Source organism: Vipera berus (genome assembly GCF_964194415.1).
Source record: "Vipera berus genome assembly, chromosome: Z".
Classification (NCBI taxonomy): Eukaryota; Metazoa; Chordata; class Lepidosauria; order Squamata; family Viperidae; genus Vipera; species Vipera berus.
The window spans coordinates 30467851-30483647 of record NC_138205.1 but is presented as its reverse complement, the minus strand read 5'-3'; the positions used below and the strand labels follow the sequence as shown (position 1 = coordinate 30483647).

At 43.3% G+C, this 15797-nt stretch overlaps 1 protein-coding gene across 1 annotated transcript in view; it reads right to left on the bottom strand.

The window, feature by feature from the left end:
- The window catches only part of PRR12 (proline rich 12), a 37698-nt gene that overhangs the window by 4147 nt on the left and 17754 nt on the right, over positions 1-15797 (bottom strand). The window contains exons 5-13 of the mRNA XM_081343123.1: positions 14069-14675; positions 12602-12966; positions 11829-11945; positions 11238-11371; positions 10216-10676; positions 8798-8923; positions 7555-7652; positions 5695-5823; positions 1165-1260 (exon numbers count right to left, since the gene is read on the bottom strand). Coding sequence (XP_081199249.1) covers positions 1165-1260; positions 5695-5823; positions 7555-7652; positions 8798-8923; positions 10216-10676; positions 11238-11371; positions 11829-11945; positions 12602-12966; positions 14069-14675 — 2133 coding nt within the window. The remainder of the gene's footprint in view (positions 1-1164; positions 1261-5694; positions 5824-7554; positions 7653-8797; positions 8924-10215; positions 10677-11237; positions 11372-11828; positions 11946-12601; positions 12967-14068; positions 14676-15797) is intronic.

Genomic DNA, 15797 nt, shown 5'->3' with positions numbered 1-15797 from the left:
AAAATCAACAACAATCAAAGGCAGCTTTACTTGAAATAGCTTAGTTTCTGCCATGAGACTTTTAACACCATTAAACAACGTGTGCCCACCCCAAGCCCTTGCGAAGGTTGCAACAAATGGGTAAAAATGTCAAATTCCTTTTAAACATATAGGGAACGGTTGCTGGAATTGGGTATGTGTAGTTTAATGAAGAGAAGGGTGAGGGGTGACATGATAGCAGTGTTCCAATATCTCAAGGGCCGCCACAAAGAAGAGGGAGCCAAGCTATTCTCCAAAGCACCTGAAAGCAGGACAAGAAGCAACGGATGGAAACTAGTCAAGGAGAGAAGCAACCTAGAACTAAGGAGAAACTTCCTGACAGTTAGAACAATTAACCAGTGGAACAACCTGCCTCCAGAAGTGGTGAATGCTCCAACACTGGAAGTTTTTAAGAAGAGACTGGACAGCCATTTGTCTGAAATGGTATAGGGTTTCCTGCCTTAGCAGGGGGTTGGACTAGATGACCTCCAAAATCCCTTCTTCCTCCTCCTCCTCCTCCTCCTCCTCCTCCTCCTCCTCCTCCTCCTCCTCCTCATTATTATTATTATTATTATTATTATTATTATTATTATTATTATTATTAATTATTATTCTGGTTTACTATGAGATGAACCATAATAATAAAATGAAGACACTAAAGTGCTCTGGGACATCAGAAATCAACACAGATAAACACCAGCCACTAATATCCCAGACTGAACGCCCATTGATAAGAAAGACAAAATAGTCTTGATAGTGGATGTTGTAGTACCTATTCTGGAGACAACAGAATAGGAGAGAAAAAAACTGGAGAAAATCACAAAATATCAGGACCTTCAATCAGAAGAACAACAACTGTGGCAAAAGAGAGCAAATATAGTTTCAATAGTAATAGGAATCCTGGGTGCAATCACAAAACATCTGGAGTATCACCTGAACACCACTAGCATTGGACAAAGTCACCAAATCATACTTTTGGTCATGCACGCTTCCTCAGCAAAACCTACCTCCCAGAGTTGTTGTGGGAAAAAATGGGAGGAAGCAGTCCTATGCATGCTTGCCTTGAGCTCCTGAATGAAAAGACAGGATATAAATCTAACAAACAACTTGCAAACCCAAATGGGATTTACTTAGGGCTTTACTTACCTCGTCTTTACAACGCAGAAAGGTGTGGTATTTGTAGTGGTGAAGGGAATGGTAGAGAGTATAGAAAAAGGATTTCTCCACTTCCACATTGAATTCCTGTCAGCAATAAGGACAAAGAGTGAAGGGAAACCACCATGTCACACTTCTCAGCAACTTGACATAGCTCTGAATTTCTAAGGTCTCTTATTCAGTATTTTGTTTCAATGATTAATTTTTTAAAAAAACCTAGTTTTTATCTGACCCTCATCTTCTCTTTTCAGCTTTTGTTAAAATAACAAAGTTAAAAATCCTTTGCTGCCTGTGGCATGGACCCATTCCCATCTCAATACCTGGAAGTTTGATAGGGCAATCAATGGGCCTGGCCTTTTTATGCAGGTGAATGAGGTGGATGAATGAAGCCACAGAATCAGATCTTTAACGGACAATGCTGTTTCAGAATGCCAGATACAGAGGGAGCAATGAAAATGCCATTGTAAAGTTAATTTTACAATGTTTAGAATGTTTCAACTTTTCCCTATCTCTCTCTCTCCCCCCCCCCATCTCTGCCCTTTGGGTTGCCTGCATTCCGCCATCGCACATCCCTGCCACCCCACACTATCCTCAGCTGGCCTCAGCCTCCTTCCTTCCACTGCTAACGAGGCATGCCCAAGGTCTCATGGCGTTGTGGCAGCCACTGAAAGGTCCATCAGCAACATTGACAACAGTGGAGGAAAAAGACAGTAAAGGTCAGCTGGCGCCGGCGGGGAGCAGCAAGGGTAGCGGTGGCAATGGGTTCCAGGTTGGTCAAAAGGACAGTGATGGAAGGGAGATAGGAAGGTGCAGAGAGTTGGAATGGAGATTCCAACAGGGCAAGAGAGAGGCGTCTCAACAGTGTAGACAGAACATGGTGAAACAGACTGGCTCCAAGTTGATAAAGGAATTTGACAAGGTTGCATACTCTCTCCTTATTTATATAACCTTCATGCTGAGTATATATTAAGGGGACTGGAAGTAGATGAGCGCGGTTTTAAAACTGGAGGAGGAAACGTCAGTAACTTGCACTATGCTAAGGACACTGCCCTGTTAGCCCAAGTACAAAAGATCTGCAAGTCCCAGTGAGAATAGTGAAAGAGGACAGTAAAAGAAATGGGATTAAAATTAAATATAAAGAAGATGAAACTAATAAAAACAAGTAGATCAATCAACCTCAGAACCGACAATGAAAATATCAAAATGGTGGATAGCGTTTGCCTTTTAGGATTGATCATTGACAGTAAAGAATAAAACAATCAAGAAATACAACACAGACTGGTACTTGGTAGAGCACCAATGAAGGTCTTGGAAAACATATTCAAATGCAGCAGTGACCCGATAAAGGACAGAATTGGGCAAGTCCTGTGATACCCCATTGCAGCAAAAGTTGGACTTAAAAAAAATGTTTATTTATTTTTTATTTAATTTAATTTGTATACCGCCCTTCTCCCGAAGGACTCAGGGCGGTGTACAGGGCAATAAATACCAAATACAGAATACAAAAATTAAAAACAGATTAAACTATAGTGCCCAAATACAATAAATAAATTACTTAAAAACAGTAATTAAAAACCCAAACCTATCAGACCAGGCCGGCTTGTTCAAATAAATAGGTTTTTAGGTCACGTCGGAAGGAGCGCAGGTTGGGAGCCATCCGAAGCTCAACCGGTAAATGGTTCCAAAGGTCAGGTGCGCCCACAGAGAACGCCCTCCCCCTGGGGGCCATCAGTCGGCATTCTCTGACCGGTGGCACCCTGAGGAGGCCCTCTCTGTGGGAGCGCACTGGGCGGAGGGAGGTTGACGCCGGCCGCAGGTGCTCCCTTAGGTACTCCGGGCCCATGCCATGTAGGGCTTTATAGGTCATTACCAGCACCTTGAATCTCACCCGGAAGGCAACTGGAAGCCAATGCAGCTCGCGGAGCAGAGGTGTAACATGGGAGTATTGGAAGACCCCCAACACAACTCGCGCGGCTGCATTCTGCACCAGTTGGAGCCTCCGAGTGGTCCTCAACGGCAGCCTCATGTAGAGAGCGTTGCAGTAGTCTAACCGAGAGGTCACGAGCGCATGAGTGACTGTACGCAAGGCATCCCGGTCTAGATAGGGCCGTAACTGGCACACCAGGCGAACCTGGGCGAAAGCCCCCCCTGGTCACGGCTCCTATATGATCTTCTAAAGAAAGCTGTGAATCTAGGAGGAAGAATATTGATACTTTTAAACTTTGGTGTCAGAAAAGACTCCTGAGAATATTGTGGACAGCCAAGAAAACAAAACTGATGGGATCAACCCTGATTTCTCATTCAAATGATCAAGCTCAAATTATCCTGCTTCAGACACATTATGCCAGGGGTGTCAAACTCAAATTCATTGAGGGTCGCATCAGCATTGCGGTTGCCCTCAGAGGGCCGGGTGGGTATGGCCAGGGTGGGCGTGGCCTACTGGGTGGGCGTGGCCAGAGTGCGTATGGCCTACTCGGTGGGCGTGGCCAGCTCTACCTCTTTCGCATCAAGGGTGCCTATGGGGGCCTGGGCAGGAGTGGGACAGATCTGCGGGTCTCTGGGCCAGGGCCAAGGCAGTGGGGGCCGTTCCCTCACTGTTTCCAGGATGGCTTCGCGGGCCACATGAAACCACTTCGCGGGCTGGATCTGGGCCCCGGGCCTTGTGTTTGACATGTCTGCATTATGCGAAGACCCAGCTTTCTGGGAAAGACTCTAATGCTGGGAAAGGAAGGAAGGAAAGAGAAGGGGAGGACCATTACCAAGGTGGATGGACTCAGCTACAGTGATGAGGAGTGCGTTGTCGGGAGACTTGAGAAAACAACTTAGGGATAGTCGTCATGGGGAAGATCATCAGGAGTTGAAAACAATTTATTTATTTATTTATTTTATTTTTATTCCATTTATATCCCGCCCTTCTCCGAAGACTCAGGGCGGCTTACAAGCTTAGTAGTAGCCTTCATTCTATGTATATGCCTGCTTATTAGGGCTTATTAGCCCCCCCCCCCCAAGCGGTATTATTACAAAGTCAGCTTATTGCCCCCAACAATCTGGGTCCTCATTTTACCTACCTCGGAAGGATGGAAGGCTGAGCCAACCTTGAGCCTGGTGGGATTCGAACCTGCACTAATTGCAGGCAGCTGGTGTTACTTAAGGAGGCATTAGCCCACTGCTCCACCAAGGCATACAATTTGATGGCATACAATCATTCAGTTTCTAAAATATGTTTTAAAAAATAACTCAGTTTCCTCATGTCTCTTGTACCTACTTTCAATCAAGTTTTCAGTTAGGATATAGAAGAACTGAGGCCCTTGTAAGTTATCTAGGGAAATGATTTACCCCAGGAACTAAGTGTGGGGGGAAGTTAATTCTTAATTGTTCTCTTAGTGGCTTTTGATACCATGGTTGCCAGGCATTCGGCAAGCTAAGCGTAATTTTCGAGAACAACCTCCCCTTATGCCCTAAGTTTTTCAATCAGTGTGTGCTACCTGTTGTAACATATGCCAGCAAAACATGGACACAATCAGTACAAAAGCTACGAGTGGCACAAAGAGCCATGGAAAGATACATGCTTGGCATCACAAGATAAGACAGAAAGACCTCCACACGGATTAGAGAACAAACAAAAATATACGATGCCATCAAATGAGTAAAAGATTTGCAATGGAAATGGGCTGGTCACATAGCAAGAAGAACTGATTGCAGGTTGACTAGGCAGTCATAGAATGGATCCCACTTGATAACAAGTATCCACAAAACAAGATGGATCGATGACATCAGCAAGTATTGCGGGGCCAATTGGCAAAAGAAAACTCAAGACCACACTGGTTGAAAACATGCAGAAGAGGCTTTCATCCTGCAGTGGACAGACAATGGCTAGAATGACGATGATGATGATTTACCCCAGGAGCTAAGTGTGGGGTGAAGTTAATTATTAACTATTCTCTTAGTGGCTTTTGATATCATGGGCCATCTGTTGGGCTTAGGCATTAGACAAGATTGTTTTCAATAGTTCCAGCTTTCCTTCTTAGGACAAGCTCAGGAAACAATGCTCGGAATAGTCATCAGCACTTATATCACTCTCCTGTGACAATGTTCCATCCCCCCCTCCCCCCTCGTGCAAACTGCTAGAAGAGATAATCTCTTTTTTTGAATGAAGCACTTTCAGCATATTTTTTTGTTTCTTGGTATTCAAGCATCAGAAAAAAAGCTGATTGCCTAAATTTAACAGAAGACAGGTGAAGCTAAACAAGTTGGTGTCAAATGCAGATACGCCTGGGTATTTTTCTTATGTGGACCGCCATACAAAGCTGACAGTAACCACATTCAAATCACTCCTCAGTCATGAAATTCTCATTAATGCCCTATGGATCTATTGTTCATTCTTGTAATTTGTGAGTGTAAAGAAGATGAGTAGGGGCACAACTATTCTTATCTTGAGCTCTCTGCTGGACAAGAAAGATAAAAGTAATCAATGAGTAAGTTTACCAGAACCTGGCTACTATCGTCATCTGCAACATTTACCTGCGGTTTGGATACATTCTTCTTCAGTTTGTTGAGTGTCTTGCGGTTGTAAGGTTCACCACCTGGGCGCAACGTAACTGTGGTATCGCATGTCTCGGCATGGAGTTGGGGGAACATGTGGAGTGCCTCCTGAATGGGCAAGAAAGTAAATGTATGAGAAGAAGCAGCGTCTTCACAACCTTCAGCTCAGATTATTTATTTCCATTTTCTGCTCAGTGGGTTAGGACGCTGAGCTTGTCGATCAGAAGATCGGCAGTTTGGCAGGTTGACTCTCTATAGCAGAGTGAGCGCCTGTTACTTGTCCCAGCTTCTGCCAACCTAGCAGTTCGAAAGCACGTAAAAAATGCAAGTAGAAAAATAGGGACCACTACGGTGGGAAGGTAACAGCGTTCCGTGCGCCTTTGGCGTCTAGTTATGCCGGCCACATGACCACGGAGACGTCCTCGGACAAGCGCTGGTTCTTCGGCTTTGAAATGGAGATGAGCACCGGCCCCTAGAGTTGGAAACGACTAGCACGCATGTGCGGGGGAACCTTTACCTTTACCTTATTGTTACAAAACCCCAAGATTTTAGGAATTAGATAAATCATATATTTAAATATATATAAAGAAATGGGGGCATCCTTAAATAACAGAATTTGGCTCAGCCATTGGAAAGACTTCAGCGATAACAGATTAGAGGAAAAAGGGAGTTTAGGAAAAGGGAGAACTACCACTTTATAAAGTAGGACTTTGCTTGAAATGGATACCAAAGCAATGTGATACCAAAGCAATGTGATACCAAAGAAACCTCAGTTTTTCTTCTGTATTAGAAGATTTTACTTGTTTTCTTGTTTCACAAACTGTTTTAAGCAGAATGGGGAGAAATGGCTTTTCTTATGTCAGCTCAGGATAGCAAACCTCCATCTTAAAATGTAGAAAAATTGCCCTTTAGTGATTGCTAAGTGAAACCTATGATTATGAGATTATTTCAGCTTTCCTTCTTTGCTTTACAGACTTGTAAAGGTCATAAATATGATGATTGGTTGTAAAGTTACTTTTTCGTAACTGTCGTAACTGCAACAGCTGCTAAATGAGGACTACATGTATAAATTGCCCTCCCAATATGATGCAAGGAAAGTTAAAGATAACTTTCACAGCATATTGCTAACACACACAAAAGACAAAATAATCAATCTCTTCTGTTTATGGTGAAATTTTGTGAAAATCTCTGCAGCTAAGAGTACACTATAAGTAAAAAATATTAAAGAACTGGCCAGCAAAGTAATTCTAAATACCATGGATAGATCTTCAAAATAAAATACACCCACCCTCAAATATGCTAAAATTCATGAGATAAATTTCAGTATTGAGATTTTGTGGGATAGGATCACTGAAATCTTGAGCAACGAAGGAACTAAGCGAGCTTTCACTTCCATTTCTTAAAAAAATGCCAATGTAAATATCTGGGATTCCTGCCAACATACATGATTAATATCAACCCCACCTGAAAAAGCTGCCGATTCATGAACTGATGGTCACACTGCAGAGCCATTTACATGGCTAGAAAAACTGAAATATCCAAGGCAGCATGGAGTCTCATTTTAAGCATGGTTTTCATAATTATAGTATATGGGACAGGATTTAACAGTCCGTCTGGGCTGATAGTCAAGGGGTTGGATTCTTAACCTTCCTGAATAGGTGACAAACATTTTGGTCTTCAAGGCCTCTCCCCTCTCCCACTGTTGTTGTGAAGGCGAATGAGAAGGAAATACGTGAGCCTAATTTTGGCAACAAGGCAAAATAAATACTTAAAATAAATACCCTTTTCCCAAAAACACTCTTTGGGGAATAGCAGATTCTACTTGCCCTCTTTCCATACCTGTAGTGATGGATTCAGGGACACTCTCTTCAGCACCTTTTTCTTATGATCGTTCAAAATCCCATCAATTTTCCTCATGGGCGGGAGATAAAGTTCATCTGGGATAGGATTGTCAAAACAGATGGCAAAGGTCACCAAAAAAAAAAAAAGCTTCCAGGATGGGCAGGGACAGGAAACCTGCAATGTAGGACATGGGTAGCCAGTGTCCTACACTAAGGAAACCCAGATGCAATGGACTGAGTTCTAGACAAGCAAGTGAAAGGAACGTAACAAGGTTTCAAACGCCACATTTCATTTGAAGGTTGGCATTTTTAGATAGGACCAGATTTTTCAAAATGCCATGTGTTATGAATAAGTGCTTGCTTAAGGACTACTCTAGCCCTAAGAAAACAATTTAGAGAAGCACTATTTGCAGGAGGGAAATTTATTAGGCTTTGGCAGACAAAACTGAAGCACTGTTAAAACTCATTTCTGCTTTGCCTGGAGTAGCCTAAAAATTTGCACATGCAAAGCAAGGAACAAACACCAGAGCATTTTGAAAAATGGTTAAACACAGGGCTCTTGGCATCTGCCAATTACAATTAGAGTTATCCTTTATTATTTACTTTTTATTTAGTTTTACAAGACTGTGGGATTACAAAATCTGAGAACCCCTCCTTCAACTAGCTCTTCATATCTTTGTCTAATATGACTGCTTACAAAGAAGTACAATGAAACATCCAGTGTTGTTCTCTAGTAACAAGCGATCAAAACTGGGCTGTTACATGACATTTTGCAAATCAGACATCTTATAAAGGAGATGTTTATACTTGGTTGTTTTTTTTAAAAAAAAATAGCATATTTATAGTTCTTACAATGGCAAAATACAACAAGCCTGTATATATTCAGCTGATTCTGGCCCCAGGAATTTCATAAGCAAGAATAGCTAGGGAACAAAAAGCTTTTATATTTCCAGAAGGCTAGCCACAATCAAGAAAAAAATTAGTGGTCAGAACAAAGTGAAGGTCTACATGGTTCTTATGGAATGCCCTATATCAGGGGTAGGCAAGCTCGGCTCTTTTATGACTCATGGACTTCAACTCCCAGCTGACTCAGGAATTCTGGGAGTTGAAGTCCATGAGTCATAAAAGAGCCGAGCTTGCCTACCCCTGCCCTATATCGAATAGCTGGTGGAAAGAAAAGCCAGTGGCTTTTCAAACTGGCCCATGAGCCCATCTAAGCACCTCTACACAAGAATGCGCACCGTTTGTATCTTCAAGAGCTTGGATCATGTCTGGATCAAGGGCAGTGCTGACCAGCATTTCCACGTAACTGCGGTACATCTCCTTCATGGCTCGTGTATTGAGAATGCGGCCTGTGGGCACACGGTCTAAATGGGAAATAAGAGTACTATTTTATTATGGTAGGCATCTGTAGCCCTGCTTTTCAAAAGGATTCAAAATAGGCTAACAAGCAAACAAATGGAGAATGCTGTAAAATTATATCACATAGTTTTCCTCTAGTATGACAGCTTTGAATGTGTTGACTTCAACTCTTTCAGAATTCTCCAGCCAGAATGGGCAATTCTGGGAGGGGAAGTCTGCATATATTAAAGCGGCCAAGACTGAGAAGCACAGGATTATATGTGCAGTACAACCAAAAATAGGAGAAGGAAAGATCCTCTAGAGCAGGGGTGTCAAACTCAATTTCATTGAGGGCCGCATCAGCATTGCGGTTGCCCTCAGGGGGCTGGGTGGGTGTGGCCTACTGGGTGGGTGTGGCCTACTGGGTGGGCGTGGCTAGAGTGCGTATGGCCTACTGGGTGGGCGTGGCCAGCTCTACATCGTTCGCATCAAGGGTGCCTATAGGGGCCTGGGCAGGAGTGGGACAGATCTGAGGGTCTCTGGCAGAAGGAGGGTCTCTGGGCCAGGGCCAAGGCAGTGGGGGCCGTTCCCTCACTGTTTCCAGGATGGCTTCGTGGGCCACATGAAACCACTTCACGGGCCAGATCCAGCCCCCGGGCCTTGTATTTGACATGTCTGCTCTAGAGGTTCCTATAATTCTTTACTTCTATAGACAGGGCTAACCCTTCTTTCTACTCCCTATTGTCAGCCTTTCATAATTTATCTCAGTCCAACTTTTATGGTTAAGGATAAGATCCCTTTCTCAGGCTCCCAGAGAACCAATGGTCTTTCAAGAAATGTGTGTATCACCACTCTCAAGATTCTTTTCTTTTCTTCTCTTCTCACGGGCTGGATCAAATTCGGCTCCAGATTATCTACCTTTGTAAATTCACAATTTCTCCTTGATCTACACACACGACAGTGAGCCACAGTGTGCTTGGCTATGATATGTTCAATGGACTCCAGAGATGGGTTCAGACAACACACCAAACTACCGTGAAACACCTAACAGTGTAATGCAGTGTTTCTCAACTGTGGCAACTTTTAAGATGTGAGAACTTGAACTCCCAACCAACACCTGGAGTTCATGTCCACACAACTTAAAGCCGCCAAGGTTAAGAAACTCTGGTGCTACGTGTGATGCCTGCCTTTGTGTAAGTAGCTCTGCCACACTTCTCGCCTTCCCAGGACTAGAGAGGTTCTTGGTGTCCTTTCTTAACCGCTTGGTCCTGACACTCACCAAAGTGGTGGGAGTTTCTCCCCCCCCCCTTCTACTCACCCTCCTCACTCTGCTGGTCAGGGCTGGAATCTGAGTCTGAAGAAGATGCTGCTGCTTCCTTAAGCCATTTTTTCCTCTTCTTGGGGGGTGGTTCAGCTTTCACCTTGGCTGGCTTTGACTTGGGTTTAGAAGCTCCACCAGCTGGGGCAGCTTTTGCCTGCACGGGCACAGGAGGCTCCACTTTTTCAACTCTGGGAGGCTTCTCCGCCTTGGCCAATTTCTCTGCTTTGGTGGGCTTTTCAGTCTTCTCCACCTTGGGGGCCTTTTCCGGCTTAGGTCCTTTCTCCGCTTTGGAAGGCTTCTCTGTCTTGTCCATTTTTTCAGCAGCCTTGGGGAGCTTCTCAGCCTTAATAAGCTTTTCGGGTTTCTCAACTCTCTCCGGGACTTCCAGCTTCTCGGGTTTTTCAACTTTGGCTGTCACTGGAACCTTGGGGGTAGAAGCTTTGGGCTGGCTTTGTCTCCTGCATCAGAAAAACAGAGCGCTGACTTTAGAGGTCAAGTTTATTGCAGCAGTAGAGTTTGAGTACAAAGAAAGTAATAGTGTAAATCAATGAAAGAATGAGGCCCTGGGAATCTTTACATAAAGCATAGCAAAAGTTCAGGCAGTCTAATCTAATTCACTGTTCAAGATGGATCAGAGGCGGTGATGGGTGCGCCAAGGGCGCTCCAGAAAAGCATGAACCGGTAAGGGAAGTCCCACCCCTTTAAACTTACAAGCTGCTCTAAGATTAAACAGAACGGGGGGCGGGGGGGGGGAAGAGAGGCTGAGCCCTTTACCCGTTAAGCTGGAAGAGGGAAAAAGGAACCAATCAGGTGCAAGGTGATATAACTGAGAATTAAAAAAAACAGAGAAAATATGAGAAAAGTTTCTTGTATGGAAGTCTCACACACACACACACACACACACACAGAGAGAGAGAGAGAGGGAGAGAGAGAGAGAGAGAGAGAGAGAGAGAGAGAGAGAGAGAGAGATTAGCTGGAACTGGATTCCCTTACATGTGCCCACCTTCCTAATCCTTTACCTGACAGCTTGGAGAGGCCGGTGCCAGGGTTTCTTGGAACAGACCCGGACATAATCTTTCTTGTTGATATTCTCCAAGAATTTAACATAGAGTCGTTGGTAACGGTTCTTGGCATCACCAAAATAGCCCAGATACTGAGGGATGAAGCAGGAAAATAAAGAATTAAATAAAGAATTGAATAAAGAAAAGAAAGGGGAGGGGAGACCATCCCACTTGTAACTTTTCTTCTGGAAGTAATGAGGGAACAAGTGGAACTTAAATTGCAGTCCTTTGCCCAACACAATAATAAATCAAGCTAATTGCTCAACTTGACTATCCCAAGAAGAAAACTGGGTGAGTGGTGGGGGAACAGTTTTTCTTTTATCAACAGGCCAAAAAAACCCAGAAGTACTTCTGTATTTGGCTTGACCATCATGGTAGAAGTATTCTGAGAAAGAGAGGGTGAGCAAAAGGAAGAATGAAAACAGGGCTTGAAACTTGGTTTTAATTTACTGATTTCATTTATTATCACGTTGGTAAGATTCTCTCATCTCTGAAGCTCTGGCTTGTCTGGGATATGATGCTACTTAAGCAGAGAGAGTGGACACTCACATTGCTGGTTGCACAGAACTGACGCTGCCCATCTTTGATTTCAGGTGTAAACTTCTGAAGCAAAGCTTTCTGTACTCGCCAAATTGGAGGCGGTTCCCGTCCAGTCTGAAGTGCAAGCTACAAAAGGACAAAGGAGTAGTTACAATGATGTAAAGTATTAAACAGCTAGTAAGCTCAACTACTGTCTTCTGGCCAATATTCCCTAGCAGAAGAGAACTGCATCAAAGAACAACAAAAAGCTTCCAGAATTATTGCATTTCTTCATAATTTATCCTTATGTATGAGGCTATTAGTGATGAGTTAACCTGATTCTTCATATGTCCATATATGGAGAAGTTATAATAGTTGTCATCAACCACCTAATACAGTTTTAAAAGGGAAGTAACATTTTGGGGAAATAAATGGACTTTTTAAGTTGCATCTAGAGCTAAACTAATCATTTGTAGGACACAGTGAACTTAATTATATTTCACCTGTGGTTATTTTTTTAATCCTGATCTCAATGGGAAGTAAGTGGAATTAAATTCAGTTTGAACTCCAAAGACTATCATTTACAACTGCTCTATTTTAATTACACAATTCTCTCTCCCTTAAATATTTTCTGCAGTTTTCTTCAATGTTTTTAATTTCAAATTTAAATGTTGAGAAATTCTTCTCAATTTTTGAGCTGCAACATGTAGTTCTGCTTAAGAGTACAATAGTTTTCAACATTAGTGTCTGAAGTGTACCTTTAATGTATACGCCCATGTCAATGCTCAAAATTCATTACATACCCTGAGAGCCTGAACATCCTCAACACGTATGACAAACTCATCCCGCTCTCGAAAGATCCCCTCCCCACCACTCTCCACCTCCTCTTCATCTGTCTCTCCACAAATGGCTGCAGTCTCCTGCTTCTTAGCAAGGTGAAGAGGCCGTGTGTCCTCAGGGTCTTCGGGTTCAGGAGATGCCTGTGGTGGTAGTGGTAGTGGTAATGGTGGTGGTGGTGGTGGTGGTAGTGGTGGTAGCTCTTCAAGCACCGGGGGAGGCTCCTTGAGTGAGGGGACTGGGGAGATGGGTGGAGGTGGTTGCTCCGGCTGGACATCTGCCTCCACCGAAGGAGTGGGGCTAGGGGCTTTCACCTCCACCGGTGGCACATCTGCAAGGGGGGGAAAAACAAAGTAGAGAACAGGAGGGGTCATCCAGCAAGGAAATTCATTCTTTTGGCTCTGGAATCCCTTTTCATTTGAGGATACATTCTTTTGATTACTGTTCACCAACACATACTGTAGAGGGCAACCATATGCTGCTTAGAATGAAGGAACCAACCTCAAAATAATAACACATACTTATATTAGTATGCCTTCAACTTTTCAGGCATCCATGCCTACATTTAATTCATTTAATTTTTAATTTGCTCAATTATTTAATTAGATTTTAACTATGCTGCCAAGTGCAATTAAATATAGATGCTTCTTACATAAAACAATAAGCTAGGAGTCTTCACCTAATAAATCATAAATGTAAATAAACCAAAAATTAATCTACTCAGCTTATTTGCTCCAGTTCTTTTCCTCACCTTAATGTAGTGAATAAGCAAATTATATAGATACCAGCTTTATGTACCTTGCATAAATTTAAATAAGCCACTGCAAAATAGGCTTATGAACTCCAGCTTATTTAGGAGCATTTCACCATAACCCCAGGTGGACCTTCAAGCAAATTAATCTTGCTTGTATTTATTTGTTTACTTGTATTTACTTGTTTGCATAAAGAGAAGACTAAATAGAAGCAAATAAGCTGAATGCATTAGAGTTGCATGCCATCTAGTCCAGATTCATTTAATTCGTTTGTCATTATGTCGATCTACTATACATGTGTGTGTATATCTGTTTGGTATGGGGAAAAAAATTCTTTCTTTTTTAATGTTGTGTTTATCTTTGTTTTATTTTTGTAATTTTTCTTCCTTTTTTGGAGTTTGTATTTTACTTTAACTTTCTGAATAAAGTAAACAATTATTAAAAAAATATTGTTGTGAATTGCCTAGACTGCATGAGAGTAGGCAGCTTTATAAGTCTTGTGAGTAAATAAAATCAATCTCTGCACATGATGTCGTAGTGATTGTACGATGTCAGCCAAACCCTAGAAATGCTGCCAATACTGGAAACACCACATCACAAAGACTATCACGTAGTGATAAGAAACAGAAGTCACAAAAAATAAGGGACGCCATGATGAGGACAGCTGGCGATGGCACTCACCACTGGGTTCTCCATCTTTACGGTCAGTGGGATCATAGAGCGCTGAGATGGCGGAGGAGATGCTTTTCTGCAGGTCTTGGTTCTTGCTAACAGAATCTTCCTCATCTGACGAGAATGAGGGCAACGTCTCCAGGTTACGTTTCAGCTCCTCGTCAAGCCGTTTGCAAGGGCTGGTACAACTCATGACAAGCCCAGCTGCATCTCCTTCAGGTCCATCCAAGCCACCAGGTAGCATTGGGGGTGCCATGCTAAAGGGAGGTGGGGGCTGGGAGGAGGAGGAGGATGTAGCTGAACCGGGGTGAGACTTGGATGGGCTGCCTGCAGAAGAGACCACAGGTGCTGCTGCACTGGAGGCCCCAACTGTCACTGCTGAGGACATGGCAGAGGAAGGCAGCGTCTGTCGCTTGCCTGACTTTAGGAAGTCCAGGAAGGAGGCCATGAACCCTGACTTCATCTCAGGCTGCTTCTCTTCCACCTCCTTGATCTTCTGTTTGATCTTCTCTCTCGTTTGGTTGCTATCCAAGTTGCTCTCTTGGGTGGGCTGGTGAGATGGGATGGGGGCTTCCAGTTGAGATCCCTCCAAGCCTTTGGGGACTGGCAGTTTGATCTGGGGAAAAAGAAGGGACAGGAATTGAGGAAAGGGAGAAGATGGAGAGCAATTTCCTACCCTAGTGGTCCCATATGCTGCCCTGGTGATCTTGACCTAAAAGGACCTTTTTTCCTTAAGATTTGTTTTTTTCACTATCACCAGCTTTCCTGTGGACTTTCAATCAAATCCAGGAATATGCAAATGAAGTGCAATATATATATATACATACACACACACACACACACACACACACACACACACACATATATATGGATCTTTGGTCATTCGGGTTTTTTCCCGTGTAGAATTGAAGGTGTAGGAGCAACGTTTCGACGGAATCCCATCCGTCATCCTTCAGCTTCCTTCTTCTGGGAGAAGCATGTGGTAGTGGCTGTTTGTTCCTCTTTTTTAAACTGCCAGAGGGGGTGTGTTCTGTGGGTGGAGGTGTGCTCTGATTGGGTGGGGGATTAGGTGTGTTCTGATTGGGTGGGAGTGTGTTTTGAATGGTGGGTGTGTTCTGATTGGGTGGGGGTGTGTTTTGAGTGGATGGGCTGGTCTCAACTGCCAGCCTTAGACCTGAGCTGGTGAGTTTATATACTGCACATTGCTTTATGGATGGTTCATAGAAAAGCAGAGGATAAATGTTTTCATGAATAAAACATGAATCCCATTAACATTATAATTTTAGAGAAGCAGAGGCATCTAAGATATACTTCTTTTTTTGCATTAAAGCACAGCTAGGGAACCTAGATGTTCAGGAATCAAAATAAATTACTGACTTGTTTGCTGGCTGAATGACTTTGGGCAAATTACTCTCTCTCTCAGCTCAAACCACCTCACAGGGTTGTGGGCAAAATAGGAGGAGGAAAAAGTATTAAGAATGTTTGCTACATTAAAACTCCCTTTTTATCGACCCTGTATTCCCTTAATTCAAGGGTAGAGTTGGGGCTACCCTGGATAGAGCTAAACATTTATTGGCCAAATGCCTTCCTGATGCCATGCAGATATTTTTTCTTTGTGCCCTAGGAGAGAAACATCTAACGCTGCCTATGATTGAACTCTCAACCTTGTGAATTGGGACCAAACATCTTCACCTCTAGGCCACCACGCCATTCTTCACTGTTATCACATCTCTCAAGA